Here is a 17,165-nt window from a genome sequence, read left to right on the forward strand (position 1 = left end):
TAGTTGAAACGAACTGCACTTCGTCTTGAATGGAAAAGCCAAACCGTGTAAACGCATCTAGTCCAAAAATGTCCGAAGCCGACGGGTGGTCCACCACAAATAGGGTAAGAGGCCGGGGAACGTTTTTATAGATGGCCATGACAGAAAACTGCCCACGGAGAGGGATGGAACCGTCGCTGTAGGCGACCAACCTCCAAGAGGGTGGGGACAATTGTGGAGACCCGAGACGTGCATACGTCGTCAGATTGACCAAAGAAACCGTGGCCCCCGTATCGACCTGGAAACGGACGTCCTCGTGAAAGATGCGGAGGGTGAGGAATAACTTTTGAGCCAATGTGTCGGTCCGAGGGGCGACTGCGTGTAAAGCATGGACGGCCTCCTGTTGGTGCGCAAGGGCGGGACGGGGGCGGGTCGAGCGGCTACGACAGACAGATCGAAGGTGGCCCTCTTTCTCACAGAGGGAACAGGTCTTCCAGCGATGGGGACAGTCAGCTCGAGTGTGGGCCGAGAAGCACTGGGGGCAGGACGGGAGAGGGCCACTCGGCCGACGTCGAGGGGCGACCGGCGGTTCGGACGCCATAGAGACGTCAGACAGCGAGGAATCTCGACGGCGGTGCCCTCTGGTGACTGCGGCCCGTCGACGGCGATAAGGAGTGGAGCGGGAAGCGGACTCGACCGCTGCCACCTGGGGCCGCGCCATGAGACGTTCTTTCGCCGCTTGAGCAATTTCGAAGGAATGGGCAATACGCAGAATGTCTTCCAACGAGGGGTTGTCCAACTTTAACGCCGCAGTGCGGACCTCTGGATCGGGCGCCAGTTGAACGACCACATCCCGAATTAAGGAATCTGCATATGACGCCTTGCACTGCTGATTGGTGCACGTGAAGTTGCACTTGCGGCTGAGGCCTTGCAAATCCGTCACCCAGGAACGGTAGGACTGACCCGGCTGCTTGTGGTATTGATGGAATTCCAAGCGAGATGCAACCACGTGGTATCGTTGGGAATAATAGTTAGTTAGCAACACACAGATCTCGTGAAAGGAGAGAGCCATGTGGTCGGCCAATGGTGCCAACTTGCGGAGCAAGAAAAACGTGTCCGGTGAGGCCCAAGCCAAGAACAACGACCGCTGCAGAGAGTCATCCGACACCTGAAATGCCGTGAAATGTTGCTTCAGACGATGCAGGTACGTTTCCCAATCCTCTTTTGCGTCGTTGAACGGTGGGAACGACGGCGGACGTGGGAACGTGTCTGAAAGCGGGGCACCTGGGGAAAGAGGAGGGAGGGAATCCCACTTATTGACCCTCTCTGAGAGAAACTGCAGCGAGGTATGTAAGACCTCCAACTGCTGCTGCTGCTGTCGCATGAGCTGCTGCTGTTGCTCTAAGAGAGTGAGTAATTTCTCTTCCATACTCCTATATTCCGTTCACCTCGTCGCCAAAATGTTGTAACCACAACCAACAGCGGGAACGCTTTGGGCTGCGGATCGGAGCCGCCGGGCGGGGAAGCCGCCGGTGGTGGAGCACGCACCACTGGGTAAACACAGGACGAGTCGGACGACAGACCAACGACAACTGACAACAACCGACCAAGACCGACTATGAGCGACACAACAAGGAAGAGATAAACAACGGGGGCTTGTGGGAACCACAACACCAAACACCAAACGTAACTCCACTCGGAACCAGAGTCAGGCAAATGTCAACAACGAGCAACGACCAGAACGCAGTACCGCCGAGATAGAAACGAAATCCAGAGCGAGTACCAGACTGGCTGGACTAGGGCAGAGCGGGTCCCTATATACGAAACCGGAGGGAGCGGCTATTGGCCGCTGTCTGCACGTGACTTAGCGGTGGCGCCCTTGCTGCGCGGAATAGTTGCCGCGGATGCGGAGCCCTCCATGGGCTGACCACGTTCATTTGTTCTGGCGCGTGTTCGACTTCCGCGGCAGTTGAGCGCGCGATGCCGATGAGTGCGGACAACGGAACGCGCGCGTCCGAGCCAGCCGGCTCGGTCGCGCCGGGGCCGGCCGCTGGCCGGTCGGTGGGGCCTGCCCCGCCGGCCGCTCCCAACAGGACGGATACAACGGCGACGACCCCTGCAACGACAACGGATTCTGACAGGCAACATAATGAGGACGGGACCACAACGAGCGATACGCGAATGCAGAACGGAGGACAACATAAGTCAAACCCCTCTGACGAGAGACATCAGCTAACACAGAACGATCGGCAACAACGGGAACTGAGACGTGAAATACAACACATGATTCTGAGAAGTCAGCTAGTATACGACAACCGCACTAGTACAGTTCCTCCTTCACAGCATGAAGACCAAGTAGACGACGTGGAACAATTTTCTCCACCAGACGACGACGACGATGAAATGGAGGGAGTCTCCTCTGAAGAAGTTTGGACCATGCAGCCCACCGACGGAGAGGGCGATTTTACACTAGTTCGCCCAAGAAAACGACTCAACGCTTCTCCTAAGCAGAACAACTCTCGGAAGCGACAACGTCCAGAAGAACTGAAAACTTCCAACCGTTATGCGGCTATTGCGACGGAAGATATTACAGATGCTCCAGAACGTATGGACCACACGAGTGATGTCAATCTCGAAGCAGATAAAGAGGGGACAGATGGCTCTGGCCGGAACTTACTACGCAAAGTCCCGCCCGTTACTATTTACCATACTAAGAACTACATGGAACTCAACAAGACGCTGAAAGCGAATATTGACGGCAGTCTTAAGGCCATCTACCAACGAGACAGGATCAAATATCACTTTGACTCCTATGAAGATCCACGGCGGGCCATCAATTTCTTTGTGTCGAATGACATCCACTTTTTTACACATCAGGCCGCGGAGGACAAGGACCTCAAAGTGGTTGTCAAACGTCTACCTGTCGAAGTTACGGAGGAAGAACTGAGAGACGCACTGATAGAGAAGGGTTTCCCTGTCATCAACGTCCACCAGTTTAAAAATCGAGACGACAAGACGAAGGAATTACGACCTCACGATGCTTACTGTGTCACGTTGCCAGCCCAAAAGGAAAACTACAAGATTTACGACATCAAATACCTTCTATATACTAAAGTCGTTATTGAAACCTACAACAGACAAGAAGGACCTGCTCAATGTCGCCACTGCCAGCGATTCGAACATACAGCTAATTATTGCAGCTTGCCTGCTCGCTGCGTTCGATGTGGAGGGCAACACCGATCTTCAGCATGTACTCATCCCCGAGGGGCTCCGCCGAAATGTGCTAACTGTGAAAAGGACCATCCTGCCACGTGGCGTGGCTGCCAGAAGTACCAGGAACTTCTCAGGAAATACACACAACGGTCTTCCCCGCAGCCCTCTCAACGGAGGACTCGTGTAATACGGAACTCCAACCTGACGCCACACCCTCCGCCCCACCGACAGCAACCGCCACAAGAACAGCCGGCGGCGACACGGCAGCCAGTAACACAGCCTCCTCCTGAAGCACTTCCACCTCGAGAGCACCGCCAGCATTATTCATACGCCCACGCAGCATCACCACGCCGACCGGAACCGGAAACCTACGTCTCACCAGCTCATTTGATGCAATCTATAGCTCCAGCGCTCTCTGATGTCGCGAAATTTCTCACCGCCGTGCAGAAACAACTAGTGGGGATACTTTCTTTAATCGAAAGTGTATTGAAGGCCTTTGGAACACCTTAAGATGGATCGCCCTGGGACCACGAGAAACCCGAAAATCTGTATATGGAACGCCAACGGAACGAAACACAAGAAAACAGAATTCACTGAATTTTTACAACGTCACAAAATCGACATCGCATTTGTATCGGAGACGCACCTTCGTCCAACTACTGAGCTCAGATTTCGTAACATGTACGTCTATAGAACGGACAGACAAGGCCAACGAGGTGGAGGGACCGCAGTTCTGCTTAAAAGGGAACTGCGGCACCATCATGAAACACTACCTCACCTCCAACATCTGGAGGCAACAGCAGTAACGGTTCGATCGACCGCAGGCAACATCACTTTCATTGCGGCGTACAACAGCCCCGGTAAAAACCTGGAGCCAGACGACCTACGGAGTATCTTCACCAATTTTGACAAAATCTTCCTAGGAGGTGACCTTAACAGCAAGCACGTCGCGTGGAATTCCCGACGTACGAACCCTCGTGGACGAACTTTGATTGCCATGGAAGAAGAACTGGGCATCACAGTCCATGGCCCACGAGAGCCCACACGGATTCCTTACGTCGATCGGCAAGAAGCAGACGTCCTAGATATTGCTGTCATCAAAAATATTGAGACGAACCTCCAGCTCCGCATTGTCGACGATCTTTCGTCTGACCACCGACCTGTTATCAGTATAGTGGAAAACGCAACGGCCAACCTTCCGCCCCCAACCTCACAAACTCTGAACTGGGGTCAATTTCGGACATATCTTGACAACAATATCTGCCCGACGCAGGACGTTTCAACACCGGAAGCCATCGACATCGCGGTACAAACTTTGACGCAGAAGATAAAGGTAGCCAAACGGAGGGCAACTACTCACACGGTCTACCCTGTAGTAGCTTTCGACGAGTTCCCGCCTCTACTCCAAGAACTGAAGACAAAGAGAAACAGGAGCAGGCGACGTTGGCTCCGCTATAGAAACCCGATCGATCGACGAGAAACACACGTCTTAACACGAGAACTGCACAGGAGAGTGGCCGAGTGGCGACAGCAGGTCTGGGAAGATAAGATGGATGAATTCTTACTTCGAACCAAGAACGAATGGCAGGTAGTCAAGAACATACGACACCAGCGGCCACCCAAACGAGCCGTCAGAGGACCAGATGGCGTCCTCTATGACGAACTCGCCCAGGCGGAGCTGTATGCTACGACTTACCAAGAACAATGGCTAGCTCTGAGCACTATGGGACTTAACATCTAAGGTCATCAGTCCCCTAGAACTTAGAACTACTTAAACCTAACTAACCTAAGGACATCACACACATCCATGCCCGAGGCAGGATTCGAACCTGCGACCGTAGCGGTCGCGCGGATCCAGACTGAAGCGCCTAGAACCGCTCGGCTACAACGGCCGGCCTACCAAGAACAGATGTCTACACCAGCGACCCCCGTGAACGACGTCCGCCTGCAGGAACAGGAAGCCGTCGTTACAGCAGAATGGACTGCTCTTCGTGCTGCGCCTGTGCAGAGCCGCCCACAACTCACCACACCAGCAGAGATCCGTAAAATTATCCGGAAGACTCGGAATAATGCGCCGGGCAACGACTCCATAAGCAACACCGATTTGAAACAGTTGCCCAGGAAGCCAACTGTGCTCCTTACCCGTATTCTCAACAGCTGCCTTCTGCAGGATATTTTCCTGCGGCATGGAAGACGGCTCGAGTAGTTCCAATACCCAAGCCAGGTAAAGACCCAGCAGAACCCAACAGTTACCGGCCAATTAGCCTCTTGCCGACCCTTGGCAAGGTGCTCGAGAGAGTGCTGTTGCAGAGGCTCCATGACACGCTTACAGCGCATGATGTTATACGACCCGAACAATTCGGTTTCAAGGACACGTTATCTGCCGAACTTCAACTTCTACGGATCACCGAACGGATACAAGAAGGATACAACAAGCAGCACTTCACGATTGGTGTCTTCCTTGACATCGAAAAAGCTTACGATAAGGTGTGGCGGCCCAACTTTATCGTCAAACTGCATCGCACTACCCCTATTGCGGATTGTTACGTTAGACTCATAGACAGCTTTCTGCAGGACAGGAAACTGTATGTCCGAGTCGACGATAAAAACTCCGAAATGAAACTGATCTCCGCAGGAATTCCGCAGGGCTCTGTCATTTCGCCTCTACTTTTCAACTTATATATAAATGACATCCCAACAGTCCCCCTTGTTACGGCGAGTTTTTATGCGGACGATACGGCCTTTCTGACAACTGGACGACACTTGGACCAGCTAATCGCTAGGATGCAACGGCAACTTGCTGTAATGGAACGCTGGGCGCTGCACAATAAGATAACGATCAACCTGACGAAGACGGCAGCCGTTCTGTTCACACGGAGGAAACCAGTTCTGAACGACAGACTCCAAATAGCTGACCAATTTATCCCATGGTCGCCGGGAGTGAAGTATCTCGGCGTCTACCTTGACAAAAAATTACTCTTTACGCAGCATATTGACGACAAAAGACGGCAGCCCAGAAGATGGCCAGGTCGTTGATTCCGTTCCTGAAGAGTAAGGATCTCAACCCTAAGACTAAACTCCAATTGTATAAGGCAACGGTGGAACCCACAATGTTGTATGGCTCCACCTCGTGGGGAACTGCGTGCGTCTCCACCTACAACAAACTCCAAGCGCTGCAAAACATTTGCTATCGATGGATCACAGGAGCTCCATGGTGGACAAGAAACATCGACATCCGCTACGTACTCCACGAGACCACCATACAAGAGAAGGTCCGTGACAAGGCTCTACGAGTTTTTGACAAGATCGATGCCCTTAGGGACTAAGTTCGACAGTTACAATCGGTAGGAACGGTAAACCCTGCAAGACGGCACAAGTATCGCGTACCGAAGTCAATAACGTTTCGCCCCCCATAGGCAATCTGTCATAACACGAGGAAGCAGTCACACATAACAGCCTTGACACATTTCACCCTCCACAGGAGATAGACATCACCAAAGACAGCAGGCTAAAGGACCCATTGCGTGCCCAAGCCTAACTGAATGCGTAATAAATAAAGTGTTTTCCTTTTATTCTTACATCCCATCCTAGAAGAATAAGTCATCAAGGATGATCTCTTCAGTCTACACTACACACACAAAAAAAAAAAAAAAACTTCCGCGGCGGAAGGCACTAGACACAGAGTGCACGGTATTTTGGACAGCAGTTATTACAATTATAACGAGTGAAGGGCGATTATTATGTTTCAAATTGCCCGTGACATTATTTTGTAGGAAAATGAAACCCAACAGCAAGTTGCCCATGATATCCAGATACAGTTCGATACATTGACCATGGGCCGATGAGAGAGTGACGTTCCGCCAGTGACCAGCCACTACGACTGTATTCTGGTACAGAGTTAAAGCAGCATGGGATAAAGTACCCGACTCTGCCATCCAAGCTCAGATGGCCCCGATTACCAACCTCGTTAGAGACGTTATTTCTGGCAGCCCTAGGTACTAAATTTCGTACAATGCGCTTCCCCTAATCGCCTAAAAATTTAATCATGCGTTCTTCCTACTACACTGTACTCGTATTTGCACAGTAAGTAAAATTTCGCTATTTGGTATCCTTTCTGGCGTTAAAATTGTAATACTCACCAATGTAGACTGAAACCGCAGAAGAGGTGCAGACGGAAATTAATACCATACAAATTACTTCTTGTTACCTCATGAGAAGATTTTCTACTTTGCGACTTGTCTTCTCCTACAACAAGTAATACCTTTCACTTTAGCGAAAAAGTCTATACGCAAAGAAGGCGGAAGCACAGTTCAGCAATACGTGCAGCATGAGACTGTTAGCTGGTATTATCACTTCTACGCCGATCCACTTGATGCCAATTTGATACGTTCCATGTCCTGCAGATCCATAAAAAACTTCCTCTGATACGGGAATATCTCAGAATATATGCTAACTAAGCATCAGGCATTTCACTGGCAGTGCCCCAAGACCTCCGATTACAGCAACACTGACGATTTCCCTGTTGTAATCCCTTACTTGATACGCTGTATTAAAAGACTTGCTGCCGGCCGCTGTGGCCTAGCGGTTCTAGGCGCTTTAGTCCGGAACCGCGCTGCTGCTACGGTCGCAGGTTCCAATCCTGCCTCGGTCATGGATTTGTGTGATGTCCTTACGTTAGTTAGGTTTAAGTAGTTCTAAGTCTAGGGGAGTCACGATCTCAGATGTTAAGTCCCATCGTGCTTAGAGCCATTTGAACCATTTGAAAAGACTTGCTGTTAGTAACTTCTTGAAGTTTTAAATTTTGTCTTGTCATTGCCTGACTCACGTACCAGTTTGATTACCATGTATTGCGGGGATAGAATCAATACCACTTTAAAATTTCCATAAGTTTTGGGCAAATTATGACTGAATTCGTGCTGACATATTTTTGTATGTGTTATTTATGTTAATCTGTACTGTTATTGCCTTTAATATCGACTCACTCGTCCTTCTCTGTTACATCTTTTTCACAGGACTCGGAAACAGACCATCGTCGAAGGCACAGCGTTACAGACCAGCAGCGATGGTAGTGGGGTTTTCACCCTCAACTTCCCTGATATAAGTAAGTGGGAAGTGCATTTGTTGGAAGTTAGCTTTTGATGCAGTGAACTGCACAATACTGAGACATAAAAGATCTGTGTTAGTTTATTCAATGGGAACTATTAGGCTAAAAAGCGCTGTGCTTGATGGAGTTAATCACGATGCTCAGAAACTTTTCAGAAGAATATTTGAAATAACAATGAGCACAGCCACTGCATGCGAGCAATCCAATGAAGAATCATTGCTCCGTATTCTTTCGTGGGAGAGCATATCTACGCACGTTAAGCAGTTAGCAGTTAATCCATGCCTTGATATAAAAATGAAGGGAATATATTAATTTCCACATTTGAGGTACTCGACAATACCAGAGCTACTCCACAGTAAGACGACTACCATACGGAAAATACACAGAGGTGCCAAAAATCATGCGATACCTCCTAATATCGTGTCGGATCTCCTTTTGCCCGTCGTAGTGTAGCATCTCGACGTGACATGGACTCAACAAGTTGTTCGAATTCCCCTGCAGAAAAATTGTGCGATGTTGCCACAACAGCCATCGGCAACTGCAGAAATGTTGCCGGTGCAAGATTTTCAGCACGAACTGACCTCTCGATTATGTTCCTGAAATGTTCGATGGGATTCACGTCGGGAGATCTGGGTGGCCAAATCATTCTCTCGACTTGTCCAGAATCTTCTTCAAATCAGTCGCGAACAACTGTGGCCCAGTGTCGTGGCGTGTTATCATCAGTAAAAATTCCGTTGTTGTTAGGGGATATGAAGCACATGAACGGCTCCAAGTAGCCATTTTTAGTCGATGATCCGTGTAAACACAGTCCGCACCATTATGAAGCCACCATCAGTTTGCACAGTGCCTTGTGTACAACTGCGCCTCACTCTAACTCCACCATCAGCACTTACCAACTGAAACCGAGACTCATCTTAGCAGGCCACGGTTTTGCAGTCGTCTAGTGTACAACTGATAAGGTCAAGAGCCCAAGTGAGGAGCTGCAGGCGATGTTTTGCTGTTAGCAAAGACACTCGCGTCGGTGGTTTGCTGCCCTGGCTCATTAACGCCAAATTTGACAGCACTGTCCTAGCGGATACGTTCGCCGTACGTCTCACATTGATTGCTCCTTTTATTTTACGCAAGGAAGCTTGTCTGCTAGCTCTGGCAATTCTACCCAAATGCCATAGCTCTCGGTCGTTAAGTGAAGGCTGTTATCCGTGGTGAGAGGTAACGGCTGAAATTTGATATTTTCGCACACTCTTGACACAGTGGATTACCCCTCCCTAACAATTTTTGAAATGGAATGTCACATGCCTATAGCTCCAACTACCATTCCAAGTTTAAAGTCTGTTAATTCCCACTGCGCCGTCATTATCACGTCGGAAACCTTTCCACATGAATCACAGCGCAAATGACAGCTGCGTCAACCCACAGCCCTTTATTCCTTGTGTACGCGATACTACCGCCATCTGTTTGTATGCATATCGCTACCCCATGACTTTTAGAACCTCAGTGTATGTGTCTTCAAAACGTACCGAAACACATCATCTGCTGTCAGGTAGTCGATACTAAATTTCATAAAGTGGGTTTGTCTCCAATCCGTTTTCGTTTAACTGTGTTGATGCGACCACTGCATCGCGAGGAAACGTTGAATGATGGTAATCAGAGCTGCAGTTCGCGGGCATATCGTCGTAGTTCGCAGCAAGAACAAGGAAATTTACCCTGCCATAAGTTAAATATTACGTGTCCAACACGAACACTATAGGAGCGCAGGGACTCACTGATACGATTCTGGATGTGGCAGGATTCGAGCAAAAGAACTTATCTAGGAAGTTAAGTTAGGACTATGGAAGTCTCAGTGCTAGCGATGGTGCAATGTATTCCCCATCAGTGCTGTTTCTCTTGTAAGTTCTTTTGAAGTTTATGAAAACGTGTTCATAATTAATAAATTTCACTTGCAGATGCTTCTGGTGCAGTGACGATTCTCGGATCGGATTACGACAACTACGCCGTAGCGTGGTCGTGCAAGAAGATTCTCGGAATTTTCCACTATAGTAAGTAGCTTTGTGTTGTATCTATCAGATGTTTCACTCATAGATCTTTCACTCAGTCTCGGAGCAAACAAAATGCTAATGTATAATTGTAATGAAAACAGTGCAAACACAAATAGTACAAAACTCAAATAAGTTTTAGACGTATAATAATCTTAGACCCTATGAATCTGGTGTAAGCATTTGTACTATTTCTAGAGATTAAAGGACGCAATCTTCCATAAAATATATGCAAAGCAGGGAGAAGACAGGTAATTTAATTGTCATGTACACTGATGAGCCAAAACATTATGACCATCTGATTAGTAGCTTGTTTGCCCATCTTTCTGACGAAATACATCACTGGTTCTGCTTATCAGAGATTTTATAGCTTATTGGTAGTTTGTGGAGGTATGTGGCATCAGATGTCTAAGCGCAGGTCATGTGATTCGAGTAAATAACGGGAAGCTGACTTGCGTACGTGGTGATGGCACCCGATAGTGACCTAGATTGGTTCCATAGGATTTACCCCAGGAGAATTTGATCGCCTAGACGTCAACGTGATTCCATTATAACGCTCCTCAAACCACGGTAGTAAGGTTCTGGCTCCGACACACGGACAATCTGGACCAACAGTGCCTTGATGAACTTGCGGATAGTATGCCACGACGAGTACAGATATGCATCAATGCAAGAGGACGTGCTACTGGGTATTAGAGGTACCAGTGTGTAGAGCAGTCTGGACCACCACCTCTGAAGGTCTCGCTGTATGGTGGTACAACAAGTAATGTGTGGTTTTCATGAACAATAAAAAGAGCGGAAATGATGTTTATGTTGATCTTCATTCCAATTTTCTATACAGGTTCCGGAACTCTCGGAACCGAGGTGCTCGAAAACTTTTTTTGATGTGTGTATTGAAAAGGACAAGCGACAAAGCACTTGTTTGAGGCAAGCCGTTATTTTAGTTGATTTCGTCTTCCTTGAAAATCAACAAGGAATCTTCGATTGTGCAATAAAGTGCCAATTATTTTCACGAAGGCGAAACCGGGCGCCATGCTGTAGATCTGGAGCATCATATGGTGTTGCACAGTGTTACAGGCTGAAGATATATCAACGATATCATCTCTTTCAAATTCGGCCTCTGTGTGTTGATTTGATTTGGCTGCTTGTGCTGAGTAGTTCCTTTGAGGTCTGAAGCCTCCCTTTTCAGCTAATAGTAGTTTGTCAATCAAAGGGCTCAAACAGTTCAAAACAAGTCTTTCAGATATATTATAAAAATGAAATAGGAGTGAAATAAGTCGACAACTTTTGCGGATGGATGGTTCTTTCCCAAGCATTAAAATGGCAACTACTTAGGTTTTTCCCCTTACTTTAGACATCTGCTTCTCTCGCAAGCATTTATTAAAGAATTCGACAAGCCATTTCGTGGTGACTTGTTCAAATCGTTTTACTTCCTCCACATGTATATCATCCAGGCCAGCTGCTTTATGGTTATTGCGTTGTCGAGTGGCTACTGCAATTCTTCTTCACTAAATTTGCAAGATAGTTCATTAGTTCCCAACTCAACTTGTTTCTGAATCATAGATCACTTCGTTTGCCTCCATTTATCAGAAGTTCTTGAGGAAGCGGTTATTCGGTCATCTCATGAGTGCTGTTCTTCGAGGCTTACTAAATAAAAAGACTAAATAACGAAAAATTATTACTAGTGCCTATTAAGGACCTTTAAGGGCTAATCGAAGACTAGGATTTTTTTTATTGCTTTCGCTGAGTTTCTTGTCTGATCGATTCGCCCACTACTGGAAAGACTTTTGAAACACCTATACAGTGTGATATCCTTGGGACGCATTAATGCCTCGTTGCGTTTCATTTCGGAAGATAAAGTACTCACAGGTGGCCAGAACGTTACAAAATCGCTAACATTCTGTTGGTAACAAAAACAGTCTTGCAGGATCCTTGTGTTTGTTGTATAGTTATCACTTAATTTCTGCCGTGGAGGCTGTTTACAAATCAGTACATCAACACCATTATTTCACCAGAGCAAGGCAGAAATGTTGATTTATTATGCTACATTGTGGCATCAATTAATGGTAGATGATCTCTTTTGATATAGAAGAAAGAATCCGAGATACGAGGGTGAGTCAAATTAAAACCTTAAATTTTTTTAAATATTATTTATTGTGCAGAAATGGTACAAATCTGTATCACTTTTCAACATAATCTCCCCCACGCTCAATACAAGTTCTCCAGCGCTTATAAAGTGCATAAATTCCTTTAGAAAAAAATGCTTTTGGTAGTCCGCGCAATCACTCATGCACCGCGTGGCTTACCTCTTCATCAGAACGGAACTTCTTTTCTCCAATTGCGTCTTTGAGTGGTCCAAACATACGGAAATCGCTTGAGGCAAGGTCTGGTGAGTATGCTGGATGAAGAAGATACTCAAAATGCAGGTTGGTGGAAGTGAACCCAGGTTTCGTCCTCAGTAACGATTCTTGCAAGGAAGCCATAACCTTCTCGTTCAAAGACCCGAAGAAGTTCTTCACAAGCATCAACACGTCGTTCTCTCATTTCAGGAGTCAGCTGCCGTGGCACCTAACTTGCAGACACTTTGTGAAACTAGAGCACATCATGGATAATGTGGTGTGCCGACCCATGACTAATCTGTAAACATGCTGCAATTTCATTGAGTGTCACTCGGCGGTTTTCCTTCACTATGGCTTCAACTGCTGCATTGTTCTGTGGAGTCACAACTCGTTGTGCCTGAACTGGACGAGGAGCATCTTCCACTGAAGTTACACCATTTGCGAACTTCCTACTCCATTCGCAGACTTGCTGCTGTGACAAACATGCATCACCGTCCTGAACCCTCATTCGTCGATGAATTTCGATAGGTTTCACACCTTCACTATGCAAAAACCGAATAACAGAATGCTTTTCTTCCCTGGTGCAAGTCGCAAGTAGGGCGGCCATCTTTATACTGATACTGCGACGGTATGTGTGCATCTGCACTATGCTGCCACCTGCACGCTGTTTGTAGCAAGCTTACCAGCTTACAGGATAACGGCGCGAAATTTCGATTAGTTATTACAAATTTAAGTTTTTCATTTGACTCACCCTGGTATCATCTGACCTTGGTTATCAGTGCGATTGGGAGGAGGAGGAGGAGATTAATGTTTAACGTCCCGTCGACAACGAGGTCATTAGAGACGGAGCGCAATCTCGGGTGAGGGAAGGATGGGGAAGGAAAGCGGCCGCGCCCTTTCAAAGGAACCATCCCGGCATTTGCCTGAAGCGATTTAGGGAAATCACGAAAAACCTAAATCAGGATGGCCGGAGACGGGATTGAACCGTCGTCCTCCCGAATGCGATTGGGGTTGTATCGGTTGTGGTGGCATTTTATTGTGAGAACATTTATTTCTCAATTCTTGGTTGCTCTTGAGGAAGGGATTACTTGGTCATCTCATGAATGCTATTCCTCGAGACTTACTGAATAAAAAGACTAAATAATGATAAATGACTACTAGTGCCTAAAATTTAAAATGACGACTACGATTGTGTTATGGTACCACTGCCGTATCGCTAAGTACTAATGACTAAGGCAGTGGTATAAGACCTTTCTAGAACAGTAATAACAATCTAAATACCAAAGTTGCAAATATGACACAGGATGTAGTTCAGGACTACATCAAAAGAATAGCTAACTTAAATGAAGACATGATACGGGTCTCTGCCTCTAAAGAATTGTTTTCCATAAGGTTCAATTCAAATTTTCTTATCAAACGTAGCGTAAAAGAAGTTGCCTTAGAGTACTTCGACTCTTGAGTAATTTATTTCGTAGCTACTTTTCTGAATGAATTGCTTTTTTTGATACTTTTAAGTCTGCAGTCGATTTATACTTATTCACAACACAGTAATGGCACTAAAGCAATCTTTACCATGAAACAGAATTCGATGTGACGTGTACCAATGTAGTTGTTTCTCCTGTTTCAGAATATTCATGGCTTTTGTCCCGGGAGAAGTCACCAAGCAAAGACGTGGTAAATAAAATGAAAGCCGATCTGAAAAACAACAACCTGTCAACGCTGTTTTACATAAAGACATTGCAGTCTTGTAACTAACTTGTATTCGAGTAATTGCTAGTACTATCTCTAGATTCACATGTGGACATTCTCGGGTGTTTAATTGGGTACCTGAGATATTGCATGACAGTTGAAGAATATTTCTCAGTTCACCTATTTGTAAGAAGTTTAATTTCTAACTGAGTAATAAATAAAAAATTCTTACCTAGTTGTATATGAAGTGAAGTAATGTTTATGTATGATCATCTTGGATGTTCTACATCTACATCTACATCCATACTCCGCAAGCCACCTGACGGTGTGTGGCGGAGGGTACCTTGAGTACCTCTATCGGTTCTCCCTTCTATTCCATTCTCGTATTGTTCGTGGAAAGAAGGATTGTCGGTATGCCTCTGTGTGGGCTCTAATCTCTCTGATTTTATCCTCATGGTCTCTTCGCGAGATATACGTAGGAGGGAGCAATATACTGCTTGACTCTTCGGTGAAGGATATGTTCTCGAAACTTTGACAAAAGCCCGTACCGAGCTACTGAGCGTCTCTCCTGCAGAGTCTTCCACTGGAGTTTATCTATCATCTCCGTAACGCTTTCGCGATTACTAAATGATCCTGTAACGAAGCGCTCTGCTCTCCGTTGGATCTTCTCTATATCTTCTATCAACCCTATCTGGTACGGATCCCACACTGCTGAGCAGTATTCAAGCAGTGGGTGAACAAGCGTACTGTAACCTACTTCCTTTGTTTTCGGATTGCATTTCCTTAGGATTCTTCCAATGAATCTCAGTCTGGCATCTGCTTTACCGACGATCAACATTATATGATCATTCCATTTTAAATCACTCGTAATGCGTACTCCCAGATAATTTATGGTATTAACTGCTTCCAGTTGCTGACCTGCTATTTTGTAGCTAAATGATAAAGGATCTATCTTTCTGTGTATTCGCAGCACATTACACTTGTCTACATTGAGATTCAATTGCCATTCCCTGCACCATGCGTCAATTCGCTGCAGATCCTCCTGCATTTCAGTACAATTTTCCATTGTTACAACCTCTCGATACACCACAGCATCATCCGCAAGAAGCCTCAGTGAACTTCCGATGTCATCCACAAGGTCATTTATGTATATTGTGAATAGCAACGGTCCTATGACACTCCCCTGCGGCACACCTGAAATCACTCTTACTTCGGAAGACTTCTCTCCATTGAGAATGACATGCTGCGTCCTGTTATCTAGGAACTCCTCAATCCAATCACAAAATTGGTCTGATAGTCCATATGCTCTTACTTTGTTCATTAAACGACTGTGGGGAACTGTATCGAACGCCTTGCGGAAGTCAAGAAACACGGCATCTACCTGTGAACCCGTATCTATGGCCCTCTGAGTCTCGTGGACGAACAGCGCGAGCTGGGTTTCACATGACCGTCTTTTTCGAAACCCATGCTGATTCCTACAGAGTAGATTTCTAGTCTCCAGAAAAGTCATTATACTCGAACACAATACGTGTTCCAAAATTCTACAAACCATAGCGCCATCCACTATCGTGAGGAAAGAAAAGTAGATACTACATTCTCTAGTGGTGATACAAGCAATGTACAACGGACTTTAACGAAACAAACCTCCTGCTTTACTCATAGGTAAGATAAACAATAAGAAAAACTAACGTCATTTATGTCTTTGTTGATGAGGCTAACATCGTATTTCGATAAGACCTGAGAGTGACTTTCACGATGGCATCAGTTACTGTTCTCATAGTTTCAGTAGAATGTTTATTTTCTTATTTTTATTTTATATTTTTAAAATTTTTTGTTGCCCTTTGGTATTGTACCAAGGATTTCTGAGTTCCTGTTTCTTGTTTTGTCACTATGTCCCCATCAAGAACAACATAAAAGTAATTACGTCAAAAAGTTTTCAGTTGATTCCGTTTTGCTTCTTCTGGTTCTAATGTTGAAATCGCATATCTTCTAGGTATTCTAGTAAAGCAGCTGTAATGAAAGTAATTTCATTAAATGCCAGTTTTCCTGCAGGGCAAACACGAACATTACACATGGCGATGGGGAATTTTTTTGGAAATTTGTGGTAAGATCCTATACTACCAAACTGCCGAGTTCATCAGTCCCTAAGCTTACACGCTATTTAATTTAACTTAAACTAACTTATGCTAATGACAACACACACACACACACCCATGCCCGAGGGAGGACTCGAACCTCCGACGAGGGGTAGCCGCGCGGACAGTGCAAGGCGCCCTTGACCGTGCGGCTACCACGTGCGGCGCGGTAGGGAAAAGTTTCCATTCTAGCCATCTGATGTTGATGATGATGGTGTTGAGTGTGGTTCGCGTGATAATACTAACCTTTCTCTGGTCCAGTTCAATATGATAGCGATATGCTTGGATAAAAATGTACAAGCTACGGTTACCACTAAACTGCATTTATAACGAATGAAAGGTGGTATCATTTTTATTCTGTACTTATTTTCCAAAGGCGAACAAGTTTATCATTAAATCTAACAAGATCGCACTCACGTCAATGGACTGGAACCTCCAATTGCTGTTGGTTCAAATTCGGCTCCAATGTGCTTCCGAGTATTTGACATGTCTTGTGACATACTGCAGGAGAAAGTGCGACAGACAGGCTGTAGGCTGTTTCAGGATGTTTGGATCAATGTGAGCGATCTACAAACAGTAAAGTTTAGTATAATTTGGCACTGAACTGTCCACCTCGAAAGATACCGTTGGACTGGCACCTATAGGGCGACATGAATTGAATAATATTCATGAA

At 46.2% G+C, this 17,165-nt stretch overlaps 1 protein-coding gene across 1 annotated transcript in view; it reads left to right on the forward strand.

Annotated features, from left to right (window-relative positions):
• The window catches only part of LOC126457437 (apolipoprotein D-like), a 45,107-nt gene extending 30,535 nt beyond the window's left edge, over positions 1 to 14,572 (forward strand). The window contains exons 4-6 of the mRNA XM_050093720.1: positions 8,205 to 8,293; positions 10,240 to 10,332; positions 14,296 to 14,572. Of these exons, the coding sequence (XP_049949677.1) occupies positions 8,205 to 8,293; positions 10,240 to 10,332; positions 14,296 to 14,423 (310 nt within the window). The 3' untranslated portion in view covers positions 14,424 to 14,572. The remainder of the gene's footprint in view (positions 1 to 8,204; positions 8,294 to 10,239; positions 10,333 to 14,295) is intronic.
• The last annotated feature ends 2,593 nt before the right edge of the window (positions 14,573 to 17,165 follow it).

The sequence above is a fragment of the Schistocerca serialis genome, chromosome 1 (genome assembly GCF_023864345.2).
Source record: "Schistocerca serialis cubense isolate TAMUIC-IGC-003099 chromosome 1, iqSchSeri2.2, whole genome shotgun sequence".
Taxonomy (NCBI): Eukaryota; Metazoa; Arthropoda; class Insecta; order Orthoptera; family Acrididae; genus Schistocerca; species Schistocerca serialis.